General features: G+C 39.9%; 2 protein-coding genes across 5 annotated transcripts in view; one reads left to right on the top strand and one right to left on the bottom strand.

The window, feature by feature from the left end:
* ESYT2 (extended synaptotagmin 2) overlaps window positions 1-18,449 on the bottom strand; it is an 80,098-nt gene extending 61,649 nt beyond the window's left edge. For all 4 annotated transcript variants that reach the window (XM_051812864.1, XM_051812865.1, XM_051812866.1 and 1 more), the window contains exon 1: window positions 17,970-18,449. In XM_051812864.1, coding sequence (XP_051668824.1) covers window positions 17,970-18,320 — 351 coding nt within the window. In that variant the 5' untranslated portion in view covers window positions 18,321-18,449. The remainder of the gene's footprint in view (window positions 1-17,969) is intronic.
* Window positions 18,450-18,802: 353 nt separating this feature from the next.
* Window positions 18,803-21,389, top strand: part of DYNC2I1 (dynein 2 intermediate chain 1) — a 35,232-nt gene continuing 32,645 nt past the window's right edge. Inside the window, exon 1 of the mRNA XM_051812862.1 lies at window positions 18,803-18,893. The gene's annotated coding sequence lies outside the window, so the exon portion shown is untranslated. The remainder of the gene's footprint in view (window positions 18,894-21,389) is intronic.

The raw sequence follows: 21,389 nt of genomic DNA, 5'->3' as shown, positions 1-21,389 counted from the left end.
GGGCGAGATCAAAGGTCCAGCTAACACAGCAATCAGAAGTCATGTCTAAGGAAAAATCAAAACCAAAATAGTACTATGGACTTATCCTTCCCTGAATATCCTCTCAGGTTCTGCAAAGGATGGCTGTGACCCTCGGCAGCTACTGTCATACTCCTTCACCCCTTCTACCTCAAAAAAGGCTCAGCCTCTCAAAAAAAACCAAAACAAACATTAAACCCCAAAAAACTCCATTTTATAAATTCCCTTGTACCAGGTAAGTTTGCTTAATGCAAAACTGATGTTCTAGAGTTTTAGGACAGCCCTTATCCTCATGCAGGATCATGCCAAAAACACAAGACCAATGAAATACGTGACTGGAAAATACTCTGACCACTGTATTCCAACCCCCTACAATTGCAGGCCTATTATCCTATTTCTGTTTATAAACTCCACCTTAAAACCATGGAGTTTGCTACCATTCCTCAGTACAGAGCAGGAAGGGCAGCTCTAGTGTGTTTTGCTAAGCTGGGTTGCTAAGGAAAGACACTGAAGAACTCCCTGCTAAATCAGATTTCTAAACTTAGGAATGCTACATCATATGTTTGAGTTATAAGGTGGAACCAAAAGCCAGGCTGCCTCCCAACTAAATTAACTATTATTCTCATCCTTAAATATCAGTCTTACTCTATATGCTAACAAAAGATACTTTAGAGGAAAAAAGTCCTGAGCAAATGACAGAAGATAATGTTCAACATAAATAAAAATACCCCCCAAATCCCCACCCAGTAATATCACTTGGTTTTGAAGTAGAAAAGGTAATTTCATTATGTACTGAAAAGATTTGATAAGCATGTTTTCAATCTGCTCCCACAGCCTGTAATTCTTGCATTCACACAAACCAGGGATCTGTTTCGACAGCCTATCTTCCAGCTGGAATATGTGTCCCATGACTGAGCTTAGCACCTCTTATCCAAGGAGCTATTTTAGAAAAAGCAGAGTAAGTGTACTTAAAACAAATCCTGCAGAAGGAAAGGACACTACTGAAACTGCATCCCCTGAGGAAAACATGTGTCTGCGTGCTGCTGGGCTGGCACACACAGCATCTGTACAGAGTAACAGCCAGCAAGCTGCATCTCCCACACTTGCAGTGTCTCCCAAGAACTGCACCACAATTTTCATCAGAAAGTGAATTCAATACCAAAACACACCATTCACAGCACTACAAGATTTATGATCGTCCACAAACAGATGAACAGTGCCTGCCAGACACATCACAATTTCCAACATATCAAAGTCCACACGTAGCAAAAAGGAAGATCAAGCCCCTCAAGTGGAATTGAAGCAAATGAGTAAATGAGCACCCAAGGGCAGGCAGTACCTTTTCTTCAACACACTACTACATGTTGTAATATTTTACCTAAAATACACCTAGATATTTGACAGTCCTGTCTATCCTTTGACTTGTGTACACAGCAACATTTGTTCAGTCACTTGTCCTTCCATGCAAAGTCATGGGAAAAGAAATAATGCTAACATGTAGTAAATCTAGAGTTTAAAATCAACATTTTACCCTTTTTAAAAAAATAAATAAATTAACAACCAGGTTTCAAGAAGATGACATCTTTTAAGAAATCGGTAGTAAATACAAAAGTACTAAATAAAAAATAAAAGTCCTGTCAGCTTGCAATAGTCCTCTTCACCCTACCAACATTCCTTCAGGCCCTGGTTCCAGGAAACATCCCCCAAGATTCCGGCTTCCTGCAGACACAGACACTTTCTCTCATGTTGTGACTGCAAACCACCGATACTGTCTTTTGAAATAGTTGTCTTGCAATGCTCTGCATCAAAACATTCTTGAGACTCTGTTACAGAGCTCTTCCTTTGTAACAACCAGAGAAAGTAAGTGATCATAAATTCTAAAAAATGCAAAACCCCTTTCTAAACTAAGCTATTTTTTAAAACAATACTGGAAACTAAATCTGTCTTTCCCTGTGTTTTGGGAAGTTTAACATTTGGCCATATCTGTTTTAAATGATACTCCATTTTAATTTCCCTGCTTCTAATGTCATTTCACTTATTTTATCTGCATAAGTTTAGAGACAAGTTCCTATATTTTTTAAAAGAATATACCCTAGTTTTCACAGAAGCAGTTGCAAAGCCAGCCCTTCAGTGGAAGCACAGACTGTGGACAAACTACTATTTTGAGTATATAGCAAAGATTTTCAGTAACACCATCAACTCACTTCCAGACACCATGTCCAATCAAGTGTGCAGCTGCTGACCTAAAGAACAAAAATATGTTCCAGCATTAGACTACTGGAATTGTTGGGTGTTTGATGGACAGGATAGAGAGGTAGCAAGAGTGAAGAAAGAAGAGTTGGATACATTATTCCTCTCATAAATGCAGCACAAAACTGTCTCTTCTCTCATATTACTGATTGTCATTAATATTGAAGATAACTCAAGCATCTGGGGATCTCTTGAATATTGTTTGCCCTTAGCTCAGCCATTACAAACATGCTGTATTCCTTCATTTCCCCATTTAGCATCCAAACTAGCCACCATAAATCAATACCACTTTTGTGAATGACAGCAATAGTTAGTCACTTTATAAACATACTACCTACAATTGAATCATAAGATTAAGAACTTTGTAAATTGTTTCCTGCTGGTACTTAAGATCACAATTTCTGCATTTTAATCTGCACTTAATGTCCCACTTTGGGTACTTGCACAGTCCATAGCTGGGACTGTGATAATCAGATCATACTCACTAGATCTGGCTGCAGTTTATGACAATGGGAAGATTATTTTTACATCTCAGTAACCCTTTTTACCTACTTATGGTTTAACATATGCATGTATGTGTTGCATAATAGGAATTTCAAAGGTTTCCAGTTTTTAAGATTCAAATATTATTAATCAGTAGGCAATTGCAACTACTGCATTACTCTTCTGTAATTTTCAAAATTCTGTCTTTAACATGTCCAAGAATAAAGGAGTCACTCTACACCTGCTTTATCCTCAATAAAGAGAAATAAGGATCCCTGGATAGATATATCTGACATTTTGAAAATTCTCTTATGATCAGATACAGTCCTCTGGAGATGCCTGCACTGATCAAAAAGACAAACTCCAATGAATTTGGATCTACCTGTTTAAATTTAGGTTCAGCAAGTTCTAGCTCTAAGTGGAAACCAAACACCTAGTGCCAAAACCCAAATGGAATATTAATTCTGTGAGAGAAAAGAAACTTCTGTCAGTTATAAGACAACCATGTGAACTGCCAGCAACCACATAGTCAGTCAGCTGCCTACAATCTAGCTTCAAGAAATCTTGCCCATGGCAATGCCACTTTATTTGACTGCTCCTAAGCAGAGCATCCCTTAGCCTGCATTTCTCTTGAAGGAGAAGTTAATGCCTGTGCTCATGCAGGGAGTAATACGTGCAGCCAAGTCACTGGCAGCTTCCAAGCCCTCAGCAGATTTTACAACAGATGTTAATCATTTTTTTTTAGAAGTTCTACAACAGAATATTTACTACACACATTAATTAAAAACTAACAGCTGAGGCCCAAATTATTCCTTGCTAAATCGAAGCATGCAAAAAGTAGCAGTGAAGTTACAACCTCATTACTGTAGGTTCTTACCATACAGAGAAAAGGGACCTTCTGCAAAGAGCTCCACTCACCCCTTCCCATTCACCAAAGGCAGGTGGCAGAGAGAGACCTGCATCTCTGAAATGAGGTGCCCAAGTTCAGTATCTAAATTTCAGTTTGCTACAACCAACTTCATTGTGTGCTAGTTGGCAATAGATTCTTTTACAGCTTTTACTGTTGACTGTGTTGTTTTAGGCCTGAATGCCAGCCCTGTACAGCTAACAGATATTTTCAGCAGTCTAAGATCTGTATGCAGCTCTTAATCACATGTAATAGCTTTCTTGCAAAAGACATCACTTGAGTTTAGAAGAATGCAGTGATGACAGTTAAAATGAAATCAACCCCTTGAGTAAAATGCCACAGTTATTTTCAGAGATCTGCATAAATAGCAGCTAGTCTGCAACTATAGTTTTCCAGCTGAAAAAGTATTTTCAAGAATTTGATAAAGGTTTTTCCATTTACAACTAGCCTCTGAGGAGAAAAAAAACCCAAAATGTTATTCCTTTTCAACATTAAAGGGATGCTGAAGTCAAATCCACTGTTCCTGTTGCCTTATATGATTTACTGCATCTGATACAGCCCTGACTGCTCAACGTTTGAGAAATCATTAGGATATGAAATAGTCAAGCTTAGCATCAAATTTTTAAACTAAATCATAGAATCAGCTGGGTTGGAAGGGAGCTCTGAGATCATCAAGTCCAACCCTTGATCCACTAAATAAATGGAAGACTTTTGTTTTAACTAAACAGTTGAAGATTGTTTTGGGTTTGCATGGCAAGGTTTTGGTAGCAGGAGGGCTACAGGGGTGGTTTTTGTGAGAAGTTGCCAGAAGAGTGTCCGACAGAGCCAATGCCAGGCAGCTCCAAGAGGGACCCACTGTTGGCCAAGGCCAAGCCCATTGCTGACAGGGGCAGTGCCTCTGGGATAACATTCTGAAGAAGTGACAAAAAAAAGAGTGCACAGAGGTTACTGTGGCCAAAGAAGAGGAGAGTAAGAACACATTAGAAAAACAACTCTGCAGTTGTTTCTTCTGACCAAAGTCAGCAAAGAAGGAGGGGAAGGAGGTGTTCCAGCTGCCAGAGCTGAGATTCCCCTACAGCCCATGGAGGACCCCACACTAGAGCAGATGGATGCCCAAAGGAGGCTGTGACCCCATGAGAAACTTGCACTGCAGCAGGGTCCTGGCAGGACCTGTGGCCCTGTGGAGAGAGGAGCCCATGCTGGAGCAGGTTTAATGGTAGGACTTGTGACGCTGTGGAAGGGACCCATGCTGGAGCAGTTTGTGAAGAACTGTAGCCCGTGGGAAGGACTCGTGTTGGAGAACTGTCCAGCTGACAGAGAGGCTTTGGTGGGCACCTGGCATCCAGTCAGAGTCAAACCACCACAATTGAAATTAACCTGTAAACTATGTTGGAAAAAAAAGGTTCTGGAAGATATGTATTTCAATGTCTCGTCCCCCAGCATTCTCTTTTATTGTCTTGAGCTCATGTAGTTACTTTCTTTTAAAACAGTGACATCTCAAATCCCTTGTCGTTGACTAATCTGAACCGCACCAAACCAGAGTGTTTTCCATTTTACTTAGTCAGTAGGAGATCTTAACGGAACAACTTTACTTATGCACTGCTTTCTCCACTGGAATATGACAGACAGGAATGCTATTTCCATGTGGCTGGCGATGCGAACAACCACAGCAGCAGAAAGCAGAGCTGGAGTTCATCACTTTGCTGCAAAAAGAAACTAGAACAAATTAAAACCCACAAGACGACTGGGGTTGACAAAAAGAAAAACCATTTCCCCAAGCACTGCAAGTCTGCAGCAAGAAAGCAAATGACCTTGTAAGTTTTTACAGGTTACAACTAAACTAGAAGCTTGCGTGTTACATGGGAATCAAGAATCAGAACTTTACAGCAAAGGAAATTCCAAAGTGATTTGTCAGAGCTTAAAATGCATTAATTTAGGAACACTGATGAACTAATCTCTCTCTGGCAAGTGGATACATTTCCACTGCTTTACAATAAATTGAAGCTTAAATGATACTCTACAGTTTGTCAGCTTGCTCCCTGAGGACACAGATGCAAATCAATATTATTTCAGTCAAGGACAAACACTTTAAAGCAACCATAAGTAAAATCTAAGATCACTTCTATCCCTTTAGCGGAGTTCACTTTAGTGACACACCTTTAGCACAAATACCTCCACTTCTCACCCTAAAAAAGTTTTACAAAATATCTGCCAGATATTCTACACCCCAAATACCAAACTCACTTGAGGTGAAGATTAAAGTTTAGATGTTTCCCACCTGAGCCAATACGGACTGCCTCCCAGATCCCATCAACTTTTCCTATTCCTGTTTCCTAGGTAAATGTTTGAACATCTTCAAAAATTGTCCATTAGGCCTCAGCAGTTAGGCCTCAAACAAGAACTGCCAACTACAATTGTCTACCACTCCTGCATCATATCCAGAACAACACTGTGCAGACCCTCTCCCCAAACCCAAGAGATTTAAGCACCAGCAAAACAAAAAAAACAAAACAAAATAAACAACAACAACAAAAAATAAAACCCCAAAACCAAACCAAACAAATTTTAAAAGAGAAAAAATACCTAATTTCAGGTATGTGCACTTGTACTTCCACTGAAAGCTTTGTTAGATTTATTGGTGTGGTGTTACTAGTACAACAGACTTCCTTACTAGCTGTGCCAGAAAATGAGAAAGTTCAGTAAAAAGGAAGCAGGTAAACCAATGTGTGTGCTGGAAGCAAATCAGTAAACCCTGAAGTATTGTTTAAAAGAACACTTCTGTAGTTCCTTATCTCTCAAATAGAAAAAGAAAGTCTATATCCTGCATAAGAAATTCTTTTGTAAAGTAAGGGACTCCCAAACTAGCTCTACTTTCAGGCTGTTACTATGTCTCTGTGTGTAATGGATCCCTTTAAAGAGCATAGAAGACCAAACTTCATTAGGACTTTTTTGGTGAATCAAAGTAACAAGTGAACAGATAGGTAACATTTTGGTTATTCAGTTGAACTCATGAAAGATAGGGTCCATATGGGAAAGAAACTTCAACCACAATTACAAACTTTCAAAACACAAAGGAACTGAGAAACAACTGTTGGCAAATATTTTCTGTTATCAGACATCTGTGTCAAGATCTGGAAAAAAAATAAGCACATATTATATGCAACTTTTTAAAAAGTTTTATACGTAGCCAAATTTAGTAGAAAATTAATTCCCATTACAAAGACTTACATGAACACGACAGAAGTAAGAAAAGTGATTTTATCAAGTCAACATAGACTGTTTAGGCACATTCACATCAACAAAGTACTTATAGGCAACACACCCTAAAGAGAAAAAAGAAATACAAACATTATCAAAAGTCCAAATATTTTCCTAAAATATAAACCAATGTATAGATTATCATGAACAAATAGAGAACAAGAAATTACTACAATTTACACTAACTTATCTATCACCACTGAATATTCTTATAACACACACACAAGTCAGATGACTGAAGACTGGTATTTTATGCCCTCCATGAAACACTCTCTTATCATTTCCTGGCTGCCATTTGATATTTAACTGGCAGAGGGTGGGTGGGTGGAAAAGTGTTCTTTTTCTAGTTCAAGTATTTTAGGAGAAAGTCATTGGGTAAGGAACACCGCATTTTAAAATATAAATTTAGTCTGCAGCATAAAATTTATTACTAGACTAAGACAACTTCCTAGCCACACATACAAGAGAATTTAGCATTCTAGTTCAACAATTAACAAGATGAATCAACAGCCTGGGGGAGGAAGGAAGTCTTGCATCAAAACAAATTACAAGTTTTCAAAATTCTGGACCAGCAAGCTTACTGCACTATGAAAAATTAACAAATTAAGACATTTCCTCATCTGAAGTATTATACATTCATTACATTAACAGTCTGCTTGAAACATGTAGACAGCTCAAACATGCTAACTACCAACAAGTCCTGAGAGTTTGCCCTATAAACCTGCACAAAAACTCAGAGATCAGAGCATGACTTCTAATACCCTGCAGAAAAATACCACAAGAGTTCTTGTCGAGTCTTTGGATATAAAGCTGTAAACTTATTCACTAGTTTACAGAATATGTTATATGAAGAAGAGCACCTGAGAAAGCACAGATACAGAGTTTTTGTCCTATCAAGCTATGCAGATCTGCAATAAGGCACAAAGAACCCTGTAGTATAAAGAAGCAATAATAATGCTTAACTACAAAGCCAACTGGGAGCTTCCTGAGCTGTGAAGTTCCCTTTCAGTTCTCCCTGTAATGTTTTCCTCCACACAATCCATTTTTTTAAGTAATCTATTTCAAAAAAGATCCCTTACAAACTTTAAGAGCAGAAGTGTGGGTCATAACACTGCATAATTAATTCAAATCGGAACAATCAAGGTTTTATAGCCACCTTCGTGCTTCAACGTATCCTGTGTTTACTTTTCAAAATGAAACAGGAAGACACTTCACTCTTAGACATTCACTTGCTTTCTTCCCACCTTCCTGCTAAGGTTGGCAGTGATAGAATAGAAGGCAATGAATAGTCACTACATTTAATTTTACATTTAGTGGTGCATCTTTCAAAATTTTCCCAAAGGAGACTATTCCAGTCGGTTTGGATAATTCACGTGAGCCAGTATCTAACTAAAGGAATGCAAACAAAGGTCATGAAAACAATAATGCAAGAGTCTGTACCAGATTCTCTCAATTCAAGTTTTCAGGCAGACAGATGTAAAAAATTACGCAATTTACACTACAAATATTAATCTCTCAGGTGAAAGTGCTGCCACTGAACTAATGTAAACTCGCCCCGTGCTGCTATATGATAAGGACAGCCAAATGACAATGCAAGGCTTGTCTGTCATATGACAGTTATTTTCAGCCAAGTAAAACTAGTTTAGTATTTCTAGTATAGTAACAACTTCTTGGTACATCATCCCAAACTGCTCCAGCTGAAAACCACTAGTCCTGTCTCAGATTTTCAGCTCCTAAGGAGAATTTGGTAGTCGTATCAGGGTGTAGCAGACAAAACTTTGTGCAATGAGGCATTATAAGGGAATGCTTGTCTTTCAAAGGTTATTTATATAACATGAGCCTAATTTCAAAAATTGTGTGTTTTAGCAATTTTCTGCCCAGAATTTTAATATTAGTTTTTTAGTTGAGAGGCATCTGAATGACTTAAGAAGTTTCACTATCTCCCATAAAACACCTCTCTAAATACAGCCTTTTTTTTTAATTTTTTTTTTCTGTTAGTACATTTAACATTTAAGCAAAAAATGGTATTCGATGCAGAAAAGATGTCTTATCATTTGTAAGCCACAACTGGAGACTGAAAGTTAATTTAAATGACAGCTTAACACAAAAAGAAAAATGACAGAATAATGCAGGTTGGAAGGAACTCATCCAATCCAACAACACACTGAAAACAGGGCCAACTTTTAAGCTGTATCAAAACATTGAGAATTTATATGCTTGATGATTAGATATGTTAACAGGTCTGTTGGAACATTATAAAAGAAGTTAGATATACAATTTTACATTATAAACAGCTCAAGTTCAAACTTTAGTTCCCCACAAAGACACCTCAGCACCATTATTTGCCACCTCTAAGAAGGGTCTCTTTATGCAGCCCATTGGTCCATCTCAGATTAAACCTGACCACAGCTTCTACCAGCTCCCTTTTGCAGGCACTGGTACTTGTGTGGTCACACAGTAAACTCATGAGATTGATCCAGCTGAACCCCAAACTTGGCAGAAAACTTACAATTACTTGGCCAAGTAAATTCTAATGCTGGCACAAGGGGGCATTGGGAAAGTGCAACTGGATGCAGAACACCCTTTTTGTCGGGAGTGCACATTTACTTCATTTTGAAACTGCAGAATCAGTCCTTTCACTAACCCCCTGAATCTCTCTGCAACAAGAATACATGAATGCAGAGGAAAGCCTACAAACAAAATTTAAATTCTCATGAATAAAGAACCATCAGTAGGAAAAGCTTTCAAATTCTCACTGCTCCTCTAACTTTTAACCGTATCACAGGAAGGACAGAGAGGGAACAAAACCAAACCAAACAAAAAGGAAAAAAAGGGCCGCACCTTTTAAGCTGCAAAATAAAAAAGAACTCCACCAATCTGACAAAGACTGGTACACAAAGCTGGTAAAAGCTATTGGGAATAAAAAACCAGAAGTAGGTTGGGGATTGGGATATTGGGATCAAATGAGTGTGCAAGAAGGCTGAGAAGCAGCTCCCTCTCCCAGGCACGATATCAATGGGATTTAAGAGGAGATGGGACACAGCTTCTCACCTGAGCCCTGACATTAGGATGGGGATTGTACAGGACTGTACCAAGGAACAAAGGATCAAGTAGTATCTTGAAAAGCTGAGGTAAGTGGAACAGACTAAGCAAGGCTAGCTAGCTGGTTTAAAACATACCCCCAAAGCCAGGAAAGGATGAAGGATTCTTGAACCTCACTTTTGTAATGGGAATTCCTTATAAAGGAAGTTAAATATGGACTAATTCTAGTCAAGGTAGAAGAAACCTACTATCAGTTACTTCACTAGCTGATGGGGCAAATCTGTACAACCTCACTTTCCAGGCCTGACAATCCATTATTGGCAGCTAAGAAAAGTCACAAAACCTACACTAAAAACATAATAAAAGGAACTTCTGAGAAATCAAAACACAGAGAAAGTTGCACATGCCAGAAAAAAAAATTAAGTTGATTATTTTAAAAAAATACACATACATCTTTAATTATGCTATCATCTTTTCCTACTTCCCCCAACAGAACTTTCGTCTTGTTCAGTGAGAAGTCAAGGCCTCCTCAAAAAAGCTGTTAAGACTGTCTAAGAAATGCAAGTGTAGTCCAATTCTTTCTTGCTTTTTGTTACAAAACGAGAAAAGCATTTAGTGCACAGCAGATGGGACCAAAGAGGGGTCCTGGGTCAGTTCATGCCATCTTGGACAAATTACAAACTCTGTCAAACACATAAATCTGGCATCTGGCTTCTACCATTTCACACACGGTCACTTTCAGCAAATTCTTGATTTAATTCCTCCCTCTTATTTCTCATCCAACAGTTTCTTTCCAAACTTCACAGAACTCTCTCCTCATTCAGCTGAAACAAAACTTACCCATAAATATCAAAGTGCCGTATGAATCAAAAGTTATACAAATGACAAAATGCCAGACCTCTCTAAATAGTTCAGTTTCATAATGTACTGAATTCAAACAGTTGTTTAAAATAAAAATGCTCTCCCCTCTTCTTATCAAAATCCTGTTTCCCCACTGTTCTTGTTCACATTTAATTCTATGTTGAACACTCCAGCTCTGTACATCCTTTATTTTCATTAAGTGTTCACAAACACCAGCCAAAGATAAGAATTTAACTTTCTTCTTTGAAGTGGTGCAGTATTTACCCTGAATATGCAAAAGCAGCTCTACTCATACTACATTTGAAATTCTGCTGACCTTTCAACCCTGGTACATAAACCTTGGAAGCTGGCCCCTGCTAGACCACAGAAAAGCTCCAAAGCTGCTAGTGGGGTGTCCATTCTAAACTTCCTTAGGAAGGGGTAGTATTGGACTTTTATTGTCCAAGAATAAGGAAAAGCAAAGAGAAAGATAAGATATCACAGCTCAAAGAAACTCTGTATCAAAACTAGTGATGTCTCATAACAAATCTATTATTTCTGTAATCCACCCAGAAGAATTATATTCTTTCATTGATTTCCTTTTAACTGCATATTGAAACATCCTAAAGCAATGGCACAGGTTAATTCATAATCATTAACTGCTACTTTCAAAATCTGATGTACTACTGTAAGGCTCTGATGAACTGGTTTCACACACTGCAGAGGATATTTTAAAATTAACATTCTTTTAAAATTTGGTATTGTTTTACAAACAGTTTCCACAAACCCACACCCCAGATTCAGTACAGGCATATGGTCAGCATAAAATTGTTGCTAAGCTCAAAAGAAGTTATGCTGAAGGCAATTTTAGCAACTAGAGAATTAGTGAATGATTTGATAAATGGGAAATAAATAATTTGGTTTATATTGAAGTTTAAGTCAAAGAATTTTATCTTACCAGAAACAAAATGCTGCCTCTTTTTTCATTTTAAAGAACAAGAACAGGACACCAAAGAATTTTTTTGAACACTTCAAATTTATAGAACAGGCTTTCATTACATTAAACTACAATGAAAATGTTTTCACAATAACCCTGATTCAACTTTATTTCCCAGAAGGCTCTCATGTAAAAAACCAAAAATTTAAGAAAATCTTAGAATGCATATCCAACTACACTGTGGTGTGCCAACAATCTCAAAAAAGAGAAGTAATTTAAAGTGAGGAAAATCTTGTAAAGGAGGCAGAAAAGGTTGACTCTGACCCTAGATTTTTTTTTCCTCCCTCCATAAAAATTTGGTCTTTACAGACTAGATCTTTATGATTTCCACATTTTCAAATATGGTAAAAGCGAGGCCAGGCCTTATATGCAAAACTCAGGCATGGAAAAAACACTAACAAACTAAATTGCAAAATTAAAAAGTACCAAAAAAAAACCCAAAAACCCAAAACAACAACAGAAACCTAAAAATACTTGTACACATCTTCCTCAGTTATTCAGAAAATCTGCACAATTAAAGAACACATTTGCAGCAGTCCCAAAACTCAGTAATAATTTTTATGCAACAATAGTTTATTATATGAAAAAAGAATGTATGATACATACATATTTAGAAGACCTGTGGCACCTACAAACAGTTCAAGAGGCATAATAATACTTTCACTGTCATATAATAATACTTTCAGTGTCATATTTTTCTTTAGTAGTTTGATATTACATCCATAAACATCAACTCAACATGTGGCTTTTGACCAGGAATATTCTGGAAATGGATCTTTATATATGAGTCACATAGTGGCTCTTACTTACCACAGTACTCTGTGAGAGAAGGTGTTATGAGACAGGCATCATCTCAGCACAGTTTTAACACACTCATTTGGAAAACTTTGAGAAATGAGGAGATATGATCCATTGTCCAACATGCCTTTTTTTTCCTCTGGTTCTCCATTCCCAGAGCCATCACTCACATGTCTCCTAACTATGGGGTACTCTTAGGAAGTCACCCAGTTTACCTTAACTACAGTAACACTGAACCAAATTAAACTTCTTCCTTTAAAAACAAAACCTAACCAAAACCACAACCCACAATACACACATGTATGTATTCATACACTGTGAATCACCTAGAACAGCCTTCTGTAAAATGAAAAAAAATCAGGCAGAAGGAGAACATGGACTTCAGTTGTTAAGTACTCACAAGCTATTATTCTGTTCTTACTCACACCTCTTCATACTTCCCAGATGCAGGCTGGCAGCCCAGAGCACATGTCTGCTCCCCATCAAAACTGATTAGATCCTGCTTGGCATTAAATAACTGTACCTAGGAGTAATTTTTCTTATAAATCACCCCTTGGTAAATTCAATCTAACATACTCAACATAATTGTTGGAGAAAGGATCAGAAGAGTGAATCCCAGTGCCTCAGTGTCTTCATATTTCAGTATGCTGTACAAAAACCCAACCCACAGTTCCTACAGCTACAGCAATAACATTGTTTACCAAAGGTGTAATTAGAAGTTAAGAGGAACATCTTTTTGTTCTATGGCAAAGAAAAACACACATTGTATTGCAGAAGTCCACTTGTTTATCAGGTTTACTGAGTACATACTTAATGTCCATGAGCAGGCATTCTTTGGAGATTCCTGCCCTGAACTATCTAAGATCCAGTTAGTAAGTTTGATTCTAAATCATTCAGAAATCTTCATATCAAATACACATAAGAGCATAATCACCTCAACCCTCTCTGCCAATGTCACTCAGTACAGGTGTGATCCTGGAGTTGGAGCTAACTAACCATTTTTCTTCCACAAACACCGGCTCTGCCTTCCCAATACCCATAAAAACCAGTTTTTGTTGCTCTAACCATAAAATTGGAACATCTGTCAGGAAGCTCATGGAACAGTTTGGTGAGTGGGAGAAAAGTATGTATCCATATTTTATTCTAACATGAGTCTAAATACAAATAATTTTACAGTTATAAATCCCAATTTCCTTTTTCACACAGACTTTCTGAAGTCTGCTTTTAGTCAGAATAGTTTCCCATCCCTTAAACATTCGCAGTTTGTTCAACATCCAACACAACACTCAACTAAGAAACATCCAACTACCACTGAAGCCATACTTTACTTGGCATCACCAATACAAAAACACTCAACAAAACATGGGGTGATAATTATTGTATTGATTATATAGTTATATATCAGCATCAAGTAAAAAGGGTACATGCTGACATTACCTCCTCCCTCGAGGGGCAGTGGTGGGACAGCAGTTCAGTGGTAACCCACAATACTCACAGTCTGCAAGAATTTCATACAGCTTCCCAAAAGAAGGAAGACTCAGCAAATTTCTTAACAATAGGACTCCATATCAGTTAAGTTAAAAAGATGAGCAGACACCTATTTAGGTTTAGGCAGGCTTTTTCCTTTTTCTTAGGTAGATGACAAAACAAAACAAGTGGGGAAAAAAAATAAAAACACTCCAGTCTAGAGCAGAAACTTAAGCAAATCTGTAGGACCCAAAATGCCACAGCAGACTTGTAATGAATGTTTTAATATGGCAGTACTTTTACTACAATCATGTACACTATTTTGGTTCCTGTATAATACATGCTTAGGGATATGAAGAAAATTGTCTAAATCTGTTTTCAGAATCAATTTTTTAAAAATACTAAGATTTGTTCCTATTTTGGTCGCCTGCTGATTGCTGACAGACTGCACACAGATACAGCTCCTGGTACCAGGCCAAATTTACATTTAATCTGCAGAAAACAAATTCAGCACAGCTTTTTATCTGCATGTTAAAGAAAACAGGAGTCAAAGTTTCACTAACCCAAAAACATGTCAAACATGATATGTTGGCATGTGATAAAAGTCACATTAAGCAACCAAAACCCCTCAAATGGCAAAATTAGCTTCACTTTTTTGGTTGTTTTGAGAAAGAACAAAGTAAATTTGCTATATCACTTAGATTATGAAATTTCGTTACTGTCTTAAAAAGCAACATGATACCTGGCCTTTAAAAATTTAGAGCCCTGGTTTCCTACCTTCAATTGTGTAAGTAGCAATACTTAAACTGCCACTTTTCTTATATGCATCTAAATTACATACATTTTAGTATAAAATACATCTAGTGTGATAAAATGTTGCTAAGAAAAGGGGAAATGTCTTCATGTAAAGATTTTTTCATGTCTTAAATTCAAAGACTACTCTGACCTCCAATTTTTTCTTGTTTTAAGTTCAGCTGCCTAGTTTTAAATTATTTAGAAAAGCACCCAGGTCTGCTCCCTCCCACCCCATATAATCCATGACATCTTCCAAACATGCAGCAGAGTTTTAACTACATTAGCAAGTCTATGAGTACAGATCTTATTTTTTAAGACAGCAATTGCAATATCTTTTTGCATGTACATTTTTTTTAGATAATTCAGTGTTGACATTTTAAAATACATAACTTGTACTCATGTTGAATTTATTCATTTTACATGCACAGTACAGAATATTCCTACTGTATAACCACCTGGTTATGGAAGAAATAGATCTAATTTAGGAAACTAATAATTAACATTACAAACTCTAGTGTGATAGCACAACAGTATCACTTTCAAAGTGCAACTGAGCATATTGCCAGCAAAAAAAAAATTCTCCTGAAATAATCACTCTCTTAAAACTAAATAACTCAATGCAGTATTACTGAGTACTTAACATGAACCACTAAAGCAGCAGCCAATCCCAAGGTAGGTGCAGTAGGGAGGAAATCACACATGAGGCTAAAGGTCTTTTCCCATCAAGGACTCAGAAAGATACCACATGTCAAATAAATGTTTGAGATGTCACATACTTTTATTGAAAAATGGTTTATTACATCTCAGTTTCTGTCTCAAAAGAGTAAAATAAGTTCCCAATATTTAAAACACAGTACTGCCCTACTCAAGTAATTTAAAGTTTATTTCCCTGACCAGAAACCAAGGGAACATACTTCAGTGTGGAGTTTGCATTAAGATGGATAAAGTAGATACCTATTAAACAGATGTAATGCTCCATATACCATCCATTAGCTCTTACTGGAAATATGAAATCCATGAATCTCCAAGACAACACACTATTGCAGAAGGAAGAAAAACAGCAGTTTTTGAAGACATATTGCAGAAGCAGCAGAAAGACTCATATAAACCTTAATGACTCTGACAGCAGACATTGAAGACTACTTTTGATTTAAGTGGGCCTTCAGTTTTCAGAACTCTTCCTTTTCCAGATTGCATTTAATCTGGAAGCTACATTTATTTGGAAGCATGATACTTCCAGAATATAGCATATGTGTCAGCAGGAAGAAAAGAACCATGATCTTTAAAATTTAAAAAGATGAATAAAGAGGAAGGAAAAAATAACAAAAAACACCCTATAGCCAAAAACAACAAACAATTTACAATATCTCTGCCAGCTGGTGTGTGAGAAGGTCACACTTTTGGGGAAACCCTGCATATTGAGCAGCTGCTTCCTCACAATGCCACAGTATATGCAGGTGCTTGCAGCCAGCACTCATTCCTCTCTATCATTTTTTTTGCCTCTGATTTCAGTCAAGAGGCCCCTTTCTCAATGTTTAGTTATTTGGACAACTCAACGTAGGAATTAATTGCAATTTTATCAAAGGTAACAAATTCCACCTTAAAATAAAACTTATGCACAGCACTAAGCTTGAATGTCTACGGCTTAGTTACTATATACAGCCCTCCACAACAAATCTAGCTACAGCTAATTCATTTTAAATGCATCGTCAGAACACTTCCACTATATTGCTGCGTGATTACAGGGAAGAAAACCAAACACAACACAGAGCTAACATAAGAGCTTTTAACTAGATTGTTTGAGATGCACATCTCCAAGTGGTAAAACTGTTTAGTCTCTCTTGCACACTATCCTCATTTTTATTGTGATCTTCCACTAAAACTTTGGTGAAAGATATGACAAGCGGGAGTAAAAGACTCCCATCTGACACCTACCCACTATATTCTATTCCATAACTTCCTCAAGTAGAGCTAGGACAGGTCACATCAGGTATTGCAATCTGATAGCATGAAAACAGCTACCTGGATTCTTATCATCTCAACAGTGCCCGATGCACAGTCACTGCGAAGAACAGTCCGTGGCAGAGAGGTGGATGGCTACAGCTGAGGAGCAGAAAGTACTCAACAAAGCACAGAAAGAATTGACAGAAACCCTCACTGCTTCACTAAGGAAGCTATGAGAGCAGCAAGCTCCACACAGCACATCCCAGGGCCAGTGCAGGGCACACGGAGGCCTGGGTGCGCACTGGCACTGGTGGGTGGCTGTCAGCCCTATCCAAAACACTGTTAATCCTCCAAAAGAAGAATTACAAAGAAAAGGAGTTCAACTTTGAAGCCCGATTTCAACGAAAAAAAAAAATTTAAAACTGTAGTTCTGAAGACTTATTATAAATCCTGAAACTTTCAGAGGAAGATCCAGAGAAAGCCTTCTAAAAACCCCACCACATCAATGCACAGATAAAGCCATCGCAGCCCCTGCACCTCAGTACTCATGTCACAGCCCTGAAATCTTTCAGAAACACCACTTCATTTCTGTGTCACTCTCCATTAGGTAACGCTTTACTGAAAGCCCTGACAGAGTTAAGAACCCAGTTCTGCCTGTCTCTCATCTCAACTTTGCAAGAAACGGCCCGAGCCGCGACATCCGAGCGCTGTACAGAGACCTCGCCACAGCCAAGCCGTGCGCGTCACTTGGCACCTGAGGGGAGAGAAACGCAAACCCTGCGGTAAAGTTTATTTCTGCGAGGGAAACCCCGGCCATGGCAGGCTCGGGCTGTCACCGCCCGGCAGCGCCGCGGGGCTGACGGAGCGGGGACACGGACAGGGACAGGCCACCCCGGCGGAGGGAGGGAGGGAGGGAAGGGACACTGCCCGTCCGCTCCCGCCGCTGGGCGCTGAGTCTCGGGAGAGGCTGGCGAACCGGGGCGAGCAGCCGTGGGGCGCAGGAGATGCCATGTCCTCACCCCCTCGCTCCCTCCCTCCCCGCCAGGCCGGCTCTGGGGCTCCGGCCTCCGGCCTGTGGCGCAGCCCGGGGAGGGGGCACCGCCGCGGGGAAGGAGCAGGGCCCAGCCCGGCGGGTGCTCCCGGCAGCGCCGAGGGGTGTTGGCCACTCACCCACGCAGGCAGATCCGCGGAGGAGACGCTGAGCCGCACCGCCTCCTCCTCGTCCTCCAGGAAGGCGAGCGCCCGGCCCAAGCGGGAGCTCTTGCCGCCGCGGTGCCTGCGGATCCAGAAGAGCCCGCACAGGGCGATGAGCACCCAGCTGAAGCTCAGCCCCAGGTAGCCCAGCATGTACACGGGGAAGATCAGCACGAAGCTCCTCGCGAACTGCGACACCAAGCCGGTCACGTCCACGCTCAGCAGCGGCGGCGGCTCCTGCACAGGGTCCGCAGCAGCCGCTTTCTCCGCGGGGGGATCCGCGGCGGACCCCGCGCCGGGGGGCTGCTTAGCGGCGGCCCCGCTCATGCTCCCGCAGCGGCGGCTCCTACTGCTGCTGCCGCTCCTCCCGCCGCTCCTCCTCCTCCTGCCGGGGCGCTGGCTGCGAGCGGGCAGGGGGCAGGGCGGCGGCGGCGCCTTCTCGCATCCCGCGCCCGGCCCCGCTCACCGCGCTCCGGCACCGCCCGCCGCCGCTTCCGGGCTCTGCCGGCCCGGCCCCGGCCGCCGCCGCCTGGAGGAGGCGGCCCGGCCCCGGCCGCCGCTATTGGCGCCGCCGCCGCACGAACGCCTCTGCCCCGCCGCCTCCCCCGCCCCGGGCGGCTGCGGCTCCCTCCCGGCCCGCTCATCCCTCCCTCCAGGCCTGCCCTGGGAAACGCGGGTTCGCGGCACACCGGTCAGGCTCGGACCCCTCCGCCCAGGGGCTGCACGGCCTCAGGGAATGCGAAGAGGGGAGTGCGAGGAATTGGGCTCCTGCTGGGCGGCGGGAGCAGGAGCAGCGAACCAAGGAGTGCGAGTGTGTGTATGTGCTCCCTCACGGGCAAACCACACCGTCCTCTTCAGTCACATATGCAGCTGGATGCTTCCTACCTGTCACACCCTTCGGTAAACCCTTCGTGTTTCTCTCTGTTTCCTGTTGAGGGGTATTACTAAAGGACCGACTGATCAATAACTCAGAGGAGCCGGGGGCCGATCACCCCTCGCCTTAGTCACAACAGGTGTTTCCTGAAGCTCTGCTCTCACATCCTCGGGTAAAGCTGCCTGCTCTGTCATCTTGTTAACACACAGGAGTACCGAGGGTGGCACCGTCAATCTTGGGATTTGTAAGCCCTTACATGTTAAACTGAAAAAGGTGATTTTATAACAGGCTTGTGTCCTGTATCCCTTTTACATAATAGCACCTGGTTCCCACATCATTCCTCCTATCATTCCTTTATGTTTTTAATAACTTTATTCTACGCACTTTTGTAAGGGGCAGCTGTTGCTTGTCCTTAGCTGTGTCCCAATCAGTTTGCTAGTATGCACTGGCTGATTAAACTCAGCATTTACCAGGAGTTTGTTGTTTGTTTGTGGTTTTTTGTTTTTTTGTTTTTTTTTTTTTTTTTTTTTATTTGGGCTTTAAATAGCTCACCCTTTAGTGAGAATGAGGGTCCTTTCTCCTCTCTTCATCTGCCAATTTTCACAAAATCTGTAGGATTTTGAGACTCGTTATTTTCAGGCAGGGAAGAGGGGAGAATGAATTTAGCCAATAGGCTGAAAAGTTATGAAAACACATACAAATGGACAAATAGGAAAGCTGCTTAAGCTGCATTTCCTTAAGAAGCAAAAGCAGCCTCATCTCAATTATCCAGAGAAATGGAAAGTCGAAAAGCAACAGCACAAATAGAAAAGTTGCTTGCTTGATGCTGCACAGCAGAATTGGAAAAAGAATCCGTATCTTGACAACTGAGTGTGCTACTCTGTTCTCATCCTTCCAAATTCCCTCCGTGCCTGCAATGAGACACAATGGACCACTCTAAGCAAAAACAATTTCTAGCTAGAGACTGATGTTGCTCTTCTTTACTTCCTCTTTACTATTGACAGTGTATGTTCTCCACCTGTGTAATTAGGTTACTCAAGATGAAAATTCAGAACAACCAAATGATACAAAAAGGAGTAGCAAAATCAATGATTTACAGCCACATGGAAATCCAAACTCTGAAATCACAATCTACTTACTTTGGGCCTTCTAGTGAACTCAAAACGCCTACAGGCTGCTACAGTAAGAGGAGTGAAAAGCATCTTAAGACTCTATAAAAGCTTGTTATCTTAAACTGGGGGTATCAAGTATGATGCTGTGACCCCTTTGGACACCAATAATATCAAACTACTGTAAATCTAGGTGATTTTTTGCATTTATTGAATTCCTCTTCTAGTTACTTATTTTGCTTACATAAACTTTAATGTGAATTCCTCAGTCCTGAGCTTCAGTAACACCTGGTACAAATGGACATAATATATGTTGGTTCCCTCCATTCCAACCAATACTATTAATATTTTATCATTTTTTCAAGCTCTTTGTTCTTCCTGGGCTCCGTTGCTCCATTTTACTTCCCTATGTGGCTTCACAGTACCTTAAGCAGAATACAAACTGTACCACAAACCAAAATGAAAAGTCAAAGTGAGAAAAAAAAAGTGATTGAATTAATGTGACATTTGCCAACTAACATTTTACTATATGCTGCATCTTATTCTGCTCCCCTGTATGTCCAGTGTGTATTCTGCAAATGAAGTGGATATAGAGTTTAGAGGAGTACCCCATACAATCAGACTTAATACACTGGAGAAACACTGCAGGAAAAATATTAATCTTGTAGTAGCATTAGGATAACAAACATATAATTGTAGGTCTGACAGCCTACCAATGATCCTGGGCAGAGTAATTAATTAATTTATGTGGAAGTTTGATTAATCAGAACTAAAAGTGGGTGACAATGTGCCAATCAAATAGGAAAACAGAAGCAAGATCCTGTAGCATGAATTTGATAACATTTATCTGTAACATCAACAGAAAGTTCTGATAAAGAGGTAACCGCTGACTTCTTAGAACTTGTGTAGATAACTGACTTGGACCCACACAGTGTTTGGATGAAGAAACTGGGTGGTATGAAATTAGCATACCCAGTGTTATAATAGAGACAAAAGAGCCTTGTTAAAATCAAGATATAAACTCTGCTGCCAGGGGATAAATTAGGGCCAGTTAGTCTGTTATGAAGTTTTTCATAAAATGTTCTGGATAAACACAAGTTATTTGTTTATTCTAATCTTTTTGGTGCTCATAAATTGTCTAATAATTTGCACAAGAATCTTGGAATTGTTAATTCACATGTTTCCTGATCCTATTTTAAAATATTTACGATAGCAGTCTTCAATGCATCAGGAACTCTTGAAGATAATCACTTATGGCCCAGAGATTACTCTGACTTTTCCATAAGTATCCTATAGTGAATTGTATCAGCTACAGAGCTGATTATATTTAACTCATTTAGATAATATTTGTTCTTTTCATAGCCTACTTTTGTAGGTCTTTTGCCTTATTAGAATTTTAATTAATATTTTTTG

The sequence above is a fragment of the Manacus candei genome, unplaced genomic scaffold (assembly GCF_025592945.1).
Source record: "Manacus candei isolate 608988 ecotype Guabito, Panama unplaced genomic scaffold, ASM2559294v1 h1tg000089l, whole genome shotgun sequence".
NCBI classification, from domain to species: domain Eukaryota; kingdom Metazoa; phylum Chordata; class Aves; order Passeriformes; family Pipridae; genus Manacus; species Manacus candei.
The sequence above is the reverse complement of the archived record's forward strand: the minus strand, read 5'-3'. Positions and strand labels throughout refer to the sequence as shown.